This window comes from Kryptolebias marmoratus, linkage group LG4 (genome assembly GCF_001649575.2).
Source record: "Kryptolebias marmoratus isolate JLee-2015 linkage group LG4, ASM164957v2, whole genome shotgun sequence".
Classification (NCBI taxonomy): Eukaryota; Metazoa; Chordata; class Actinopteri; order Cyprinodontiformes; family Rivulidae; genus Kryptolebias; species Kryptolebias marmoratus.
The window spans coordinates 27,169,395-27,186,759 of NC_051433.1; the positions used below are offsets into that span (position 1 = coordinate 27,169,395).

Sequence of the window (17,365 nt, forward strand, 5' to 3'; positions counted from 1 at the left end):
AATCAGCTGCCCCTCCATATTAGACAGGCTTCAACACTTGGTGTTTTTAAATCTCTTCTTAAAACACATTTATATTCACTGGCTTTTAATACATTGTGATAATTGTAATGTTATTGTATTTTTGTATGTTTGTATTGAATGTTTATGTGTGCAGCACTTTGGTCAACAACAGTTGTTTTTAAATGTGCTTTATAAATAAATTTGATTTGATTTGATTTGATTCTCTGTAAACCCTAGAGATGGTTGTGTGTGAAAATCCCAGTAGATCAGCAGTTTCAAATACTCCAGCCCATCTGGCACCAACAACCATGCCTTGTTCAAAGTCACCTAAATCACCTTTCTTCCCCATTCTGATGCTCAGTTTGAACTGCAGCAGATCATCTTGGCCATGTCTACATGCCTAAATGCATTGAGTTTCTGCCATGTGATTGGCTGATTCGACATTTGTGTTGATGAGCAGTTGGACAGATGTACCTTATAAAGTGGCCGGTGAGTGTATGTTAGACTGGTACAGGACATAGACATTGGTGAGGGGTGCTGTAGGAGTGACAGATAGCTTCAATGTGGAGTTGGGACTGCATCAAGGATCGGCTCAGAACCCTTTCTTGTTTACTCTGGTGATAGACAGACTAACAGATGAGGTCAGGCAGGAATCTCAGTAGACTATGATGTTTGCAGATAACATTGTGGTCTGTGATGAGAAAGGGGAACCAGTGGAAGATAAAGGACAGGATATGTGTGTGAATGAGAGGGAGGCAGGTGGAACAGTGAGACTACAAGGAGCAGAGATCACAAAGGTGCAGGGCTTCAAGTACTTAGGGTCGACTGTCCAGGAAAATGGGGAGTGTAATAAAAGGGGTGCAGAAAAGAGTCCAGGCAGGATGGAGTGGGTGGAGACATGTTTCAGGAAAGATTTGTGAAAAAAGGGTGGCAGCAAAGGTCAAATGAAAGGTTTACAAGACAATTGTGAAACCAGCTATGTTGTATGGTCTGGAGACAGCGGGACTGACAAAAAGACAGGAGACAAAACTGGAAATGGCAGAGCTGAAGATGTTGAGGTTCTCTTTGGGAGTGACAAAGTGTTACGGTCCCTGACCTCCGGGGGTGGGGGAACTCTCTTCACTAGAGAGAACCTCCTTACTTTTTGTGTACCCTGCTGCCACAGGTGGGATGTGTTACTGCTCGTCGACCACCCCATAAAGAGCTTCACCTCAGCTGTGTCACCCCCACCCAGGGGGTGACACAGAACAAACTGCAATGAACAGTAAGGGAAGCAGAAAGAGTCATTGTTGCTCCCTTGCTCTCTGCTATCACTATATCTGGTGTCCTCATCAAAATCACCCAGTCATCATGAACATACACTCAACAGCCACTTTATAAGGTCCACCTGTTCAACTGCTTTTTAAAACAAACAGCTAATCAGCCAATCACATGGCAGTAACTATATGCCTTAAGGTATATTGATATGGTGAAGACAACTTGTTTAAGTTCAAACAGGGCAACAAAATAGGGAAGAAAGAGGATTTCAATGGCTTTAAATGTGGCATGGTTGTTGGTGCCAGATGGGCTGATCTAAGTATTTATGAAACTGCTATTGGGATTTTTACACACAACCATCTCTAGGGGTTAAGAGAATGGTCCAAAATTGAGAAAATATTTAGTGAGAGACATTTGTATGGACAAAAAATCCTTGTTAATGCCAGATGTCAGAGAAGAATGCACAGACTGTTTTGAGATGACAGAAAGGCAACAGTAGCTCAAAACCCACTTAATCCAACCAAGGTCTGCAAAATACCATCTCTGAATGCACAACAGGTCCAACCTTGAAGCAGATTGGCTATAACAGCAGAAGACCATACTGGGTGTCACTCCTGTCAGCAGGAAACTGAAGCTACAGTTCACACAGACTCACTGAAACTGGACAATACGAAATTGTGAAAATATTGCCTGCTCTGATGCATCTGGAGTCACTGAAATCCAACAATCTCCATAGCCACCAGATCACAATCTAATTGAGCACCTTTGAGATTTGGAAGAGCAGGAGATTCACATCATGGATGTGCAGCTGACAAATCTGCAGCAACAGCATGATGCTATCATGTCAATATGAACCAAAATCTCTAAGGAATTTTCCCAACACCTTACTGAATCTATGCCACAAAATATTAAGGTAGTTCTTTTGTCTTTTTTGTCTTTTGGCAGTGTCTTTTGGCATGAGTACTTGAAATATTTGACTCTGACTTTGAACACTGTGACTGTAAACACATTAATCATTAATTTGCATTGTTTTAATATGAACACACACACACACACACACACACACACACACACATATATATATATATTATTAGTGATGTAATAAGGAAAATGTGATATTATTGGAATACTTATATTAAACACAATTAGACTATATGATACAGTGAAACTGGTAATTTTGCTCATACCATCCGAATCTTGGATTTTGATTAAGTGATTGACTGACAAGGTTTTATTTTGAACATGTTAAAAACAAAAAACAATGTTTAAGGTAGAAGAAATCTGAATTATTTTCTGAGTATTGTTTTATTACTTTTTTGTGTTATCAAAAAAATTAATGTTTAAGGTAGAAGAAATCTGAATTATTTTCTGAGTATTAACTTTTTTGATAACACAATTTTGCTTGACATCCCAACAAACATTAGCATTGTCTGTTGCAATGGTAATCAACAAATCAAATTTTAGCATGTTAGCATGTACCACTCTCAGTAACCACTCTAATAACTAAACAAACAGAAATGATTTAACTTTACCGGGGCACATGGTTGATGAGGGCTTGAGGTCTGTATTGAGGAAAGAGGTAGGACCTAAATTCTTCATTACTGCTGATACCAGGCCAGGTCTCTTCTGCTGGAGTGCCTACACAACAAATAAATGCTTTTTCATTTGCCATAATAAGAAACTGACATTTTCAGTATAAAAATGAAAATGCAGAATTATCAACATTTTAACATTAATGAGTCGTAAAATTTAATCAGAAGTGTGATGTTTGCACGCTTATAAATCAACACACTGGATTGGAGTCGATGTTGCTTTACTGGTCACTGCATATTAAAATGCTTCTCATACATCACTACATCATTACACGTCTGTCTCTAGATGTTGTCCGTTCTCTGGTGTGTTCACTAACAGTCTGTAAAATAAATAACACTGATTCCAAATAAATCAACACAATAATAACACTGGTATTGTGAATTGAGAGAACAAACTAACTCTGGTGCTATGTTCAACATGAACTGCTAAATCAAAATGTAGATCAGTCTTTAATTACTGTTGAACACAAATTGTTAAAAATAATAATATGTTGATAACGCTATTGTCTTTATATCCTTTCAACCTAACTCATAGGTATTTAAGTATGATGGTCGTCTTCGGTGTCGCCGGGGCTGAGCTGGTGGTGGTGGAACAGTAATGTCTGTCTTCATTTCCAGAATCAGGTGAAGAATGTTGGACACTGGCACTGATCCTTTTGAAGAAAGAGGAGTTTCTTGTGATCAAATGTCCATTGTTGCTGGCGGTAACCATTGAGCCATTCAGGAGGGTTACAGTGTAGGGGTCACTGTTGTAGGATGTTGTCAGCTTACTGCGTTTCAGTTGTCTGTACAGTACAGTGTCGCCAGGTTTGAGAGTGTTGGGCTTTGCACGATGACGTACATCTGTTTAATTTTTGCCTTTGCATTTCGGTCTCGGTTTCTGATCACATGGTCACTGGTGTTTTCTACAACATTAGAGAAGATTGGAATCTTTGTGTAGATCTTCCGTTGGAACATGAGCTCTGCTGGAGATGCTTCTGTGGTGCTATGCGGGGTAGAGCAGTACTCACGGAGGAATGTGTTTAATGTCTGCTGCCATGCGATGCCTTGGCTGTGCGACACTCTGACTGCTTTTCCCAATGTACACATGAAACGCTCCGCTGTTCCGTTTGCTTGTGGCCAGAGAGGCGTTATCTTCCTGTGTTGGAAGCCCAGGTCTTGCAGAGACTTTGAAAAATGTTCACTGTTGAAAGGAGGTCCATTGTCTGTTTTGAGACATCTGGGAATTCCGAACATTGAAAATATTTTGTCCAGGACAGGAATAACAGTATTTGCTGAAATAGACCTAACAGCCTTAACAATTGGAAGCGTGTGTATTCATCAACTATAACTAGCAAGTACTCACCAGTTGGTAGCGGGCCATAAAAATCAGTGCTGACTGTATGCCACGGTGATTCTGGTAATTCTGACATTTGAAGGGACTCAAGGTGAATTACTGGGGTGTTTGCCTGGCAGGCTAAACAGTTCTTAACTACGAGCTCTGCCTTTTTGTCCATGCCAGGGAACCATACTTTTGACCCGAACAATGTCTTTGTCTCAACAATTCCTTTGTGTCCCTTGTGGGCTAATTGTAGTACTCTGTCCTCCAGACTTGAGGGGATGACGATTCGAGTGCCACGAAGAAGAATATCGTCCCTGTTTGACACTGTCAGTTCATTGCAGATTTGCTTGTACTTTTGTAGCATGGTGACATCTTGTGAGTCATCCTTGACCTGGTGCCAGGTGTTGTCTCTTAAGTGTGCAATAACCTTTTGTAAGACTGTCTGTGAGGGTTGCCTCTTTGAAGTCAGCTAAGGTCATCACTTTAGGTGTGGCCTGCTGTGCCAGGAAGTTAACATACTCTTCAGCTACCTTTGTTCCTCTTGCGTGGTTTCCAGTCTGTATGGGAATCGGATGTCTGGACATGTAGTTGGCTGGGTTATCAGTTCCTTTTCCGTAGATTATACGAACATTCGATTCTTGTAGGTGGTTTTGAACGAGGGTTGCTCCATATTACTTCCAGCGCTTTGTAGTCAGTAACTAAAGTGAAAGGATGTCCATACAGATACAGATGGACATGTTTACAGCTCTGTACTATTGCCAATGCTTCTCATGCTGTCTGTGAGTAGCGTCTATCGACATTGCTTAAAGCACGGCTAACGTATGCTATAGTGTGTCGCTCTCCCTTCTTTCCAAGTTGATCAAGAATAGCTCCTAGGCCAACAGGACTTGCGTCCATGACCAATTCTGTCTTTGTTGGGGTCGAAGAAAGACATCACAGTCTCCCGGTTAGGCTGTCTTTTAGGTTTTGCAGGGCTTTTGCTTGGATGGGCCCCAGCACCACTGTGTGCCTTTCTTGGTCAGTTCACAAAGTGGTGCTGAAATTGAAGAGAACTCTTTAATGAAACGCGAGCAGTATGTCGCCATGCCTAGCAGGCTTCTCACCTCAGTAGGGTTTTCCGGCACGCTGGCTTCCTTGATTGCAGTGACTTTCCTTGGGTCACCAGATATGCCACCAGCTTGGAAGATGAATCCAAAGAATTCCAGCCTAGATTTGTTGAACTCACATTTGTCTTTATTGAGTGTGAGACCTCTCTCTTTGAGTCTCTGGAACACTGTTGTGAGGTTTTTGTCATGATCTGTTTGTGTCTTTCCATGCAAGGTAATGTCATCACTGAGGTTCTTCACACCCTCAATCCCTTGTAGGGCCTGGCAAATGGCATTTTGAAATACCTCTGCCGCTGATGACATGCCAAAGTTAAGATGTTTGTACCTCCTCAGACCTTTAGGCATGCTGAATGTTGTGATGTACCTGCTATCGGGGTGGGGTTCTAGCTAAAGGTAGCCAGCCCTTAGGTCAAGTTTGGAAAAGACCATTGCTCCGTTCAACTCATGGATGACATCGTCCATAGTGGGAGTAAAATGACGTGGATAGCAGTATTAGCCTGTCTCATATCTACACAGATTCTGACTTCATTCGAGTTTTTGGGTTTGGGTGGAGTCACAATTGGGGAGACCCAAGTTGTAGGCCCAGTCAGTGTCTCTATGATATCATTGTCTTCTAACTTTTGGAGTTCTTGTTCTACTCTCTGATGGATGTGAAATGGGACTTGTCTGTGTGGCTGACATGTGGGCTGAACATTGGTGTCTATGTGGAGCTTGACTTGAAAATCCTTCAGTTTGCCTATGCCTTGAAAAAGTTCTGGGTGGCTGTCTACAAGCCTGTCTGCCACTGTGGGGCCTGGTGTGGCTGAGACATTGTGCACCACTTTGATGAGGCCTAATTGAACAGCTGTGTCATATCCTAGCAGGGAGCAGCCTTTGCCTGTTTTCACGTAGAATTTGCATTTAGTTTTTTTGTCGTTTTCTTCTGCTTCACATTGAAACATGCCAGCTAGTTGTAGCGGGGTAGAACAGCCATAGGAAAAAACGTTAGTGTCAGGTGGGATTAATTGTGGTTGTGGCGATAGCAGGTCTAGGGCAGATTCACTGATGATGTTCACTGTGGTGCCTGAATCCAATATCCCTGAGATCTCAACAGCTCCTAGTTTAATATGAGACATTGGTGTTTTCTTTTTATCTGCACTAGTTGTGACAAATACATATTCATCACTACTGCAAGATGAATCCCTTTTGTCACCTTGTGTTGAGCTGGTGATTGAGAACACTTTCTTAGAGGTTTTGTGATGCTTATGATACCCTTTGGGCTTTGTGTTGTAGCTTTGGACAGGAAATTTTGGTTTCGATCGATCCATAATCCAGAAGATCTTGTAGGTACATATCGGGCTCTCTCAGTGCTCGTCTGTGGAGCTTGGACGACGTACAGCTTTGAATTAATTGCCCTTTAATTTCTAGATCCACATCAGTAAATCTGCAATGTTTTGCAAGCATGCAGAGCTGTGTGCAGTATGTGTCTAGGTTTTCACTTGGGTGTTGTACTGCTTTTCTGAAGACATATACTTTGTATAGGACATTTTTCTTCTGTGTAAAATACGTGTCAAGCTTCAATTTTACATCTGCATACTTGTCTGGGCTTGCTGCTAGCGTGTCGTAAATATCATGTACACATTCACCAGCTAAGTGTAACAGTAAAGCTTTCAGCTGCACATCCCCCGAAATGTTGAAAGCAGCTGTGTAGTTCTCAAACCTCTGTACCCATTTTGTCCGGTGTAGTTGTTAGCGACATGGTTCACTCTGGCTTGTGTCATTGGTGTTAGCTGGTTAGCTAGCTGCTAGCTGGTACTTAGCCTGTCGGAATGGAGCTGCCGTCTGGATGTATTGTCGTTTTCAATCCTCGTCGCCAATGTGATGTTTGCACGCTTATAAATAAACACACTGGATTGGATTTGACACACCAATTTACTTTACTGCTTGGGCTTTACTGGGTATTTGGGAATACAATGTAAAACATTTGGTGTAATAATGGATAGAACATGTGTTGGCACTCAAAACTTTGAATATTTAGGGTAGCTGTGAATCAGACCCAAATGCTGTAGAGGAATATTGAACTGTCTCTGTGATGTTTAGATGTTTTAGGGGTTTTATCTGGCTGAGTCCCACACAGTAGCAATGGTAAAATCTGACAATTTAAAAAATGATTTTCCTCCTTGTTCAAAAAATTATTTGACCAGATCATGTTTTTGCCACTGCTGTACTTTTGGGCAGTATCTCACTGGGCTGCAACTAGCCATTGCTTGTGTAAAAAAATTTAATACATAAATTAAGGTAAAACCTTGTCATGTTTTTAAAAAAAACAAAATGTTTTAAACAATTTGAAAAGCAAGCTTTTTACATGCTCTGTACAACAATAATTTAGAGTTAATGTAATACATAAAGTTGGGTGTGTCTGGGAAAATGAAATAATTGTCAGGTTCTATTTCTACTTCAGTCCTTCATGAACATATTGTAATGAACTCAGTTGAAAAGGTGGGTCCTCAAAAATTTAGACTTCAGTGAGAATGCAACTGAAAACTTAGCCATTTTCTTGCAATTTTGAGTCACCAATTAGTCTCCCACAGTTTCAGTTCAGTGAAATGGCTAAAAGGTACACATCTCATTATATATTTTATTCTTTACAGTAATGATACAAGATGATTCCTTACCCATGAGCCTAAAAATTAAATGCAGCTCCTCCTTCACAGTGGCACCAGGAAACATTGGACGACCTGTTGCCATCTCATATAGGATACAGCCCACACCCCTAGAGAGAAGAGCAAGTGGATGAAGGCGCAAGATGGAGGAAGAAAACAACAAGCAGTCTTCATGTATTAGGGTTCGGGGTAAATTCAACAAACACTTCAAAACATGCATGGTCAAGTGTGGTGTGAGTGGGCACAGTGCAGTTATTTGTTCCATGCAGGATGGTGTTAGGGGTAGGGGTAGGTTTAAGAGGCACTATGTGGTTGGATGAAGGGATGTGTAGCTGGGTGAGCTCATAAAGGCTGCGGTGTTGCTAAAGAGCCACATTAAACCACATTGGTTGAACAAAGCTGTAAGGGTGTTCACACTTCAGTAAAATCCTAGTATAGTAGTATAATATTATAAATGAAATATGACAAGATAGTTTCTTTATTCTGATCCATAGCTTTTAAAAGATTGAAACCAGAGTATGTCATATTTCTGTTTAAGATTAGCACTAATTGTGGCATTCTAATCATGATCAGAAACAAGTATGCAGAGTGGTTTTAAGACAAACAGATCATTTGAATGTGTTTTCTTCCTAACTGGAGTCTAAACATCTGATATCTGAAGCTGGCTCCACTGAGTCGGCCTTGGAAGACTGGCTATCTCAAAATTCTCTTGGATGTTATGTAAACTTGATGCTCTTCTCCCATCAGTTTCCCTCCACCAGGACACCTGTGGATCTGTGCCAGCTAGGTCCCAAGGCCGGCTGAAAAAACTTTCCATCACTATCAGGACTATGGTAGAGAGATCTATCTGGAACAGTATCCGTGGGTGTTCCACCACCTTAATCTCAACGTCTTTGCTGGCACCCTCTCTCTTATCTCTATGTTTAATATTGCTCCGTCCTACAATGTCTGCTTAGCGTAGTTGAATTAGCTGAAACTTTAGTTGAATTAGCTTTAGCAAAGATATAGGTTATCTTAGTCTGTTCAGCTGAGGTTCTTAAATTGTAGTTTGGTTTACGTTAGCTTATTATATCTTAGTTTGGTTTTCCTCAGTTTATTTTATTTTAGTGGGACTTACTAAATTTTATCCTGCCTTTGCTCACTTAAGTTTAGTCTAGTTTAGCCTGTGTCTGAAATAAATTTATATTTATTTATTTATTTTTTAAAGCCTTCTGACACCTTTAGTTGGCCTGTTATTGAAATGTTTTTAACTCCTAGTTGGTCTTTAGTACTCTTAGTTAGCTTTCTGGAACCTTTTGTTTAGTCTATCTTAGTTTAATTTCTGATCTGTTCATTTGAGGTTTTTAAATCCTAGTTTAGTTTATGTAAACTCATGATCAGTTTATTATATCTTAGTTTGGTTTTCCTCAGTTTTTCTTTAGTATGACTTAGTATGACTTGTTTTAGATAAGTTTTTTATATCCTAGTTTCTTTGCTTAGTTTCTCATCTGTTAATGTTACTCTTGCTCATTTATTTTATTGCTGAAAAGTGCTATATAAGTAAATTTGACTTGACTTGACTTAAAGTACAAAAATAGTCTTAAAAATATATTAATTATCTGTAACCTTTCCACAGAGCCACACTTCAAAAATGTCTAAAATGTTCCTTTCAGAGTTAGGGTAATTTGTGTGGATACAACCACTTCTGAAAACATTTCTCAGAAAAAGATGGAGGAGTTCAGTCGAGTGTCTCACTGCGCCCCTAAAATCAGCTTCAAAGAATATACCTTTGAAGATGGATTATTAAAGAACATTTAAAGATCATACTTTCAAAAATTTGTAAATGCAATATTGTCACAAAGTTTTAATCAAACTCATGTTTAGCAATAGGGGAATCAATTAAATCATATTTAATTGTCATGTTTTAATTATTAAAATGATTTGTAGCCAATCTAATCCTTGACCATCAGTGGTTGTGTTGGTTTTTCTTTTATGTCATGAACTTATTTGACAATGAAGATATGTTGTACTTTAGTGTATTGGGAATTGAGTGATTGTTGGGGCAGACTCTGAATACTTTGAGCTTGAAACTTGCTTCCTGAAAAACAGAATTTGTTTAAAATCATCTCTTCCTGGGAGTTCTAGTGTTGGTTTTTAATATTACAAATATGTATATCCCAGATATGAGAGGTTTTTCTCTTTTTTGATGGCTCCATTTCAACCACTGCTGATGAAAACTGCTCTGCTGACGCACTACCAAACCACCTACTACAACCCACGAAGCAACAGGGTTCATAGTGCTTTTATTTTGAAAAACGATACGCAAAATGAAGCAATGACATGGCAGATGTAATGCGAGGCCTTGTTTGTTGACACAAGCTCGGAAGCGGGGCTTCATCGGGGCCTTTTTACACAATACACGCCTCGAAGCCTGGCTTCAGATGTCCCATCACTAATTTATATTTCCTGTCACCATGTGACACCAGCTGCACTCAAATGCACTCGTGAATGCTGCGCGAAGGACACTTGATCTCTTAAGTCAGACCCTACAGGATTTTGCGATGTTGTGATCGCAACTATTAACGCAAAATCAAGCAAACCCCGTGAAATCGCAACTTTGTGCAACTTTGCCGAAAACACTGCAACTTTCCCGCAACTTTAACCAAAATAACCCCAAATAACTCACGAAGAAGAGATGTGACCTCACATCCTGTTAACATCAGAATGCCGGGAGCATACAGGAGCAGCGACGAAAGCCAAAATGTGTGCCAATGCTTCACATTTGCCCACAAAGATTTCAGCAAAACACTGCAGTGAAGTTAGTTTTAAGTTGGATATTGGATATTCGCGCTCCGCGGAGTTAGCGGCGTCTAGCTCACGGCTGACTTAGCCGTCCTTAAGTGAACCGCCGCGCGGGAAGGGGCCGGCAGAGAACGGCTGGCCGACATCAGCGCTTCTGTTTCGGGTCAGCCGTGAACTAGACGCCGCTAACTCCGCGGAGCACGAATATCCAATATCCAACTTAAAACTAACTTCACTGCGGTCGCAAACCAGTTTCCTACCCAGCTGTACGAGAGTGGGGGAAGCTGTTTTGCACGTCCTGCAGTGTAATCATCAAACATAAACGCATCAACAAACACTTTGTGTCTGCACAATCCAGAAATGGTCATGAATGTCAGTTTATAAACTATCAAAGTTCTCAAATAAAGCACCTTTTGATAATGTCAATGTTTGTTGGTAAATATCTTACAAAACTAGTAAGTATTTTTTTTAATATATTAAAAGTTATGTTTTTTTATTGATTTTAGTAAAAAAAAAAACGCAACTTTTAGGAAAATGCCCCGCGAAATCAGGCATTTTAGCCCGCAACAATCGCAAAAAATGCCCGCGAAATCCTGGAGGGACTGTTAATTTTCCCCTATTTTCCATGTGTTAGTTAGCCTAGCTTCAGCTCAACCTCCATTGTTTTGATAGGCCGCCAGTAGAAGTTTACCTGGTCTCTCCTGTCATAGGAGCTACATTTTTGCGCTTGAGTGGTAATTGTAATGCTCATTTCTATCGGTTTTTAAATTGAACTTCCATCCATCCATTTTCTTTACCCGCTTCTCCATTCCGGGTCGCAGGGAGCTGGTGCCTATCCACAGTAGTCACTGTGCGAGAGATGGGGGACACCCTAGACAGGTCGCAAATCCATCGCAGGGCCATATATAGACAAACGGGACAAACAACCATTCATACTCTCACTCAAACCTAGGGACAATTTTAGAGTCATCAATTAACCTAACATGCATGTTTTTGGTCTGTGGGAGGAAACCGGAGTACCCGGAGTAAATAAATTGAATTTTTTAACATTATTTATTCTTGCTCATACACTGCTGTTTGCCCTTTGCGGGCTTCTTGCCTGTTGTCCCACATCGGGATTGTTTGTGATGCCCAGCTCAACTGACGTTCGCGCTGGTGCTATTCTGTATGCGTACCGTCTTCTTCTGTGGCCTTGTTGGTTCATCTCGGCTTCAGGACAGAGCATTGAATGCACTAAGCCTATTGCTGCTGGGCCACCTGTCGCAGTCTGGACTGAACTGTTTTTAATATCTTTGACTTGGGTTCATTTGTGTGTATGTAAATTGAATGTTTTGTAAGTTTTCTAATTTCTTTTATATTTGTGACGGGGCCGTAGCCAGCTCTTGGTGTTGGTTGTGGATTCTTCAGATGGTGGTCCTTCTTATGGTTTGTGGTGCACTATTTTTCTTATTTTATGCTTTGTTGTTTCTTGTTTTTGCTTGCTGTGTTTTTGTTTAGGCCACTACCCTGCTCTCCCTGCAGTCCCAGAGTTGAGCCCCCAAACTGTCTAGTGTGTGAGTGATTGTGGTTTTAACTTAATATATATTTTTATACAGAAATAACAGATGCAGATACAGCAAATAAAATATTGTTAAACTGAAGGAAATCATCTCTGACCTTATCTGTAACGAGTCTGTGTGCCTTAAAGGTAATTTTAAAGTGGGGCTGTTGCAACAAATTTCAATTGTACATTTTCTGTGACACGCCTGCTGCCACATTAGTTTCTATTTAACTTGTTTTGAAGCCATAATATCTGTCAAAAAATGTTTGTTTTTTTTTTCCCCAATGTTTATGAGTTAGTTTTTTTTTTTTGTAGATGTGTATCATCTTTCCCCCTTCCTGGACACATCCAGACACGCCAGGAAGGTTGGGTAAGCTGAACTGCTGTTTGGTGCATAAGCACAAACAACAGTCAGAACCTTCTCTCCTGCAGTTTGAAGCCACAGAGAGACTACCTTCTCATTCACCATGGAAAACACACACTTGGAGGCACTCCACCAGGGACTTGTGAGTATCCCCAGACCCGCCCAATGCCTCTTTCCTTGGGCAACTCCAGAGTAGGAAAGAGTCCAGCCCCTCTCCAGGAGCTGGGTTCCAGAGCTCAAGCTGTGTGTAGAGGTGAGCCCAACTATATCTAGTTGGTATCGCTTCGGCTCCTTACCTGCCAGTGCACTAGTGAGGTGACATTCCTTGTCCATAGAACTACTTTATGCCACAGAGAATGAACATGGCCAGGGACCCTCCCTCATCTGTCGCCCAGCTCACATGGCACCCACTCTTGACGGCCCCCCTCGCAGGTGGTGGGCCCACGTGGAAATGGCATCCTGTCTTTTCTACGGACTTGGCCCGGCCGAGTCCCAGGAACCAAAGCTTGACCACTAGGCAGATCCATGGTTTAAAAAATTCCAGAAAATATGTAAAAAAAAAAAAGCCTCAGAAAGAAAGCAGGGCAGAGAGGCGGGGGGTGGCAGTTCAGGAGACAGAGGGAGAGAGAGAAAAGAAAACATGTCCGCCTTCCACCAGGAACAGAGAGAAAAAAAGTCTTTAAGTCTAAGACATTGGGTTGCTCACTCCATATTCCAGCATCCAGAGGCCACTGTATGACGCTGAATCTTACTAGCATGATGCTAACCTACTCTGCTGCTGAATACTTGATGGTCCTTTGGACATCTCTATCATCAGAAGGCTGGGTCTAACCTCCATATATCCACAGAAGATCCCAGAGAAAGTTAGTTTTGTGTTGGACTGGGTCCTCTGTACTGGTTATCTGGCCAGCTGTGCAATCTGGCGCACAAGAGTCGCGTCATCAGAATGCTGCCTCATTCTGGACTTGTAGTTCCAAACTGCCTACAGTGGATCCTGTCTCTCCTTGGGCCCAGGATGGAAAACGTGGGGTGGATTTTAATTTTTTCATGCCTATTAAAAGACACATAGCTGTGTCTTGTCTTAAAACTGAACTGTTCAACACGCAGTCTCTGCGTAACAAAGCATCTCTTATTCAGGAGCACATTTGGGAAAAGGATTTAGACATTATGTGTCTTACTGAGACCTGGCACCAGCCAAACAGTTTTGCTGCTCTTAATAAAGCCTGTCCGGCTGGATATAAATATATTCAGAGAGAACAGATCTCTGGTTGTGGAGGTGGCTTAGCTGTAATTTTTCTCCTGTGACTTTGACTGACCTGTCTGTCTTTGAGTGCTTGGCTTTCTGCTCCAAACCTCCTTATTCAATGACTGTGCTCCTTTTCTATAGGCCCCAAAACCTCATTTGTTTTTTTTCTCTGACTCTCTGTCCATGTTCAGTTCCACACACTCTAACATGCTTATAGTTGGGATTTAACATTCATGTGAATACTCCAACCAGTCATCAAGCTGTTGAATATCTTCATCTTCTAGACTTGTCTGGACTTGGAACAGCATATCAAATTCCCTACACACTCTCGTGGACATGACTTAGTCATTACAAATTCCTTAGGCGTTAAACATTTTTCTGTTTATGATATGGGTGTTTCTGATCACAAAATTGTTTACATTGAGCTTCCCTTTTCAGATTGTGCTATCCAGCCAAAGCGGCAGATTTCTTTCAGAAATCTGAAAAAAATTAATCCTGATCTTTTAACAGCTGATATTAAGAGTCTAATTCCTGTTTCCTTTTCAGTATCCATCATCAATGCAGTGGACTTTTAGAACACCAGCCTCTCTAGCATCTTGGACCATCATGCTCCAGTTAGAGAGAGGACCGTTGCCTTCTCACATTCAGCCCCATGGTTTAACTCTGAGCTGAGCAAATTGAAGGCAGCAAGTTGAGTGCTCAAGAGACGTTTTTTAGTATCTCGTCTCCTAGACCACAAGCTAGCTTATCCGGAGCACCTTAAAATGTATGCAAGGTCCTTCAAAGATTCTCAATCCCAATTTTATTCATCTATAAATTTAAATATCCCTAGTAATTCCAAAGTACTTTTTTCCACTATCACTCATATTCTTCAGCCCCGAACTGCATCACTCAACAACCCTACTGACGACCTTTGCAACACATTTTTGTCATTTTTTTTGGTAATAAAATCCAGAAAATTCAATTGGCCCTCACCACTCCCATCCACACTTTTATTCCAACCACAAATTTACAGCTTATGAACTCCTACCTCTTTTCTTGAGGTCTGTGTGAAGGAAGTTGAGACCACTGTGAGGATTATGAAATCCTCTTCATGTGCTCTTGACCCCATCCGAACATCCTAGATCAAGGCCAACATTGCCTTCCTCAGTCTCCTTATCACCACTATAGTAAATTAATCTCTTAAATCAGTTTACATACCCCCAGCACTGAAATCTGGCATACTCAAACCCCTCTTTAAAAAAACCCACCCTGGATCCCCAAGACCTGGCAAACTATAGACCTGTTTCTAACCTTCCCTTTTTGCCAAAGTTCTGGAGAAAGTAGTTTGTTTATATTCAAGAACACCTGCAAAACGACAGTATTCTAGATAAATTTCAGCCTGGTTTCCATACCGCTCATAGTACTGAAAAAGCCTTCGTGTGTGTGACTAATGATCTGCTGATCAATATTGATTGTGGCTCCTCGTCACTTCAAATTCTTTTGGACTTGTCAGCAGCTTTTGAAACGATGGATCACCATATTCTTCTCCATATCGCCTAGAGCACCTTTCAGGGCTTACTGGCATTGCTTTAGATTGGTTTTGATCATATTTGACCAATAGATCTGAATTTGTCTCCATTGGGCTTGCCAGAACATTGACCCATGTTGTTTCTTGTGGATCAGTTCTGGGACCCCTTCTTTTTAAGTTATACATGGTGCCACTTGGGTGCAGTATCAGCAGCTATGGAGTGTTCAGGGTTTCCCCCAGCGTATTAAAAGCCTGGCCAGGCTTTGCTGAGCCTGCCGCTAGGCTAAGCTCCGCTTGTTTATTATAAATACGTCATTTTTTATTTATGTTTTTCCTACCTGCACCCTCAAAACCGCTACCTTATCTACCTCACCGCACGAGGGTACATGCGCCAACAGTGACGTAATTTGTGCTGTCCCCGCCCCTGTGCAGTACGTTTTTTTAAAACGTATTTTCATTGGTTGCGCAGCATACTGCTCCCTGTCTTTTCGGAGAATACTGCACCGATGTAAGCACCTCCACTGTGCGCTCAGGTCCGCGTGCTGTTCGCAGAGCCCTGTGGGACTCTAAACATGAAACCTGTGCCGCAAAAAGCACAGTGCAGTACAGTATCTCTCTGTTTTTCAGAGTTCTCTGTTGTTATTCATTGGCCTCGTGTGTTGGTGTCTTGTTTGCACTTTTTCATTTATGTTAATTTATTTGTAAATGTGACTTTAATTAGGATTTAAATTAGGTGCAATCAATAATTTATTATTATTTATTTATTTTAATTGTTTTTTTCTTTAAAAAAGTATTTCAAAAGTGCCTTTTAGTAAAACTGTAGTTCTATAAATATTTGACACAAATATCTTACAATATCACATAATAAATAGCCATATTTTCAACTTTCCTGTTAACTTTAATAATCTTTTATTTTTTTTTACTAAATCACGGTCAGTCAGCGAATGGCCACCTACCACTAGGCTTAGCCTCTTTTCTGGGGGAAAACCCTGAGTGTCAATTCATTGCTATGCTAATGACACTCAGCTGTATCTTAAGCTGGGCAGCAATGTTTCTGAGACCCCACCATCTTCTTCTCTTTCCATGCTTACTCTGTCTAGAGGAGATAAAGGCATGGATGCAGCAAAATTTTCTCCACCTCAACAGCTCAAAAACAGAAATAATTGAAATTGGCACTGCACATCAAATTCAGCAACAAAAAATTTTGAGTATTACTTTTTTTGATCAGAACATTCCTCTTTCTAACACAGTCACTAATCTTGATGACATTTTTTTACCCACAGCTTAGCTTAAAAAGCCATATTAAGCATATTTGCACATTTTCCAATGCATTCTTACAAAGCCTATGCTAAAACAGAGCTACATTAACCTCTAAATAATCATTTAATGATGTAGAAATTGTGTTAGAAACATAAAAACATTGAAAAATCACCTATTTTGGCAGATTTCATAGTTTTAACTTTAACGGTTTAGGTAGTTCATTCTTCAACACATTTCAGCAAAGTCATTCAGAACTAAGCATTCACACTAGATTTCCCAGAAAATTTCTCTAGTTCATGTCTGATATTCCAACTTGTATTATGTTTGTGTTGTACTCCTCACCACATGTCGATGGGCGTAGAGTATTCTGTAGAGCCCAGCAGCACATCAGGGGGTCGATACCAAAGAGTTACCACCTCATTGGAGTAGGTCTTAGTGGGAACAGACTTGGCTCGTGCCAGACCTAGACAGGACAAGGTTTTAGAAGTCATATTTAGGAAGATGCATCTTGGAGTAGAGGCACTGATATCACCTCATGAAGTTCCTAAAAATGGAAGAGTACAACATTCTTCATCAGTCAACATGCTGGCTATGTTTATCTGAAACCAGTGCTGTCACTAGGCCTGTTTTAGGGGGTTTCAGCACCCCTAAAATGTTTTCAAGCCCCCCTAAATAATTTTGGTGTCAATTTTTTTTTTTTTTTTTACAAAAATTCTATATAATGTGGCCAGAATATGAGTTTAAAT

General features: G+C 40.8%; 1 protein-coding gene across 3 annotated transcripts in view; it reads right to left on the minus strand.

Annotated features, from left to right (window-relative positions):
- cdk18 (cyclin dependent kinase 18) overlaps positions 1 to 17,365 on the minus strand; it is a 183,428-nt gene that overhangs the window by 13,885 nt on the left and 152,178 nt on the right. For all 3 annotated transcript variants that reach the window (XM_037975457.1, XM_017440239.3, XM_017440240.3), the window contains 3 exons: positions 16,962 to 17,082; positions 7,931 to 8,028; positions 2,790 to 2,895 (listed from right to left, as the gene is read on the minus strand). In XM_037975457.1, the coding sequence (XP_037831385.1) occupies positions 2,790 to 2,895; positions 7,931 to 8,028; positions 16,962 to 17,082 (325 nt within the window). The remainder of the gene's footprint in view (positions 1 to 2,789; positions 2,896 to 7,930; positions 8,029 to 16,961; positions 17,083 to 17,365) is intronic.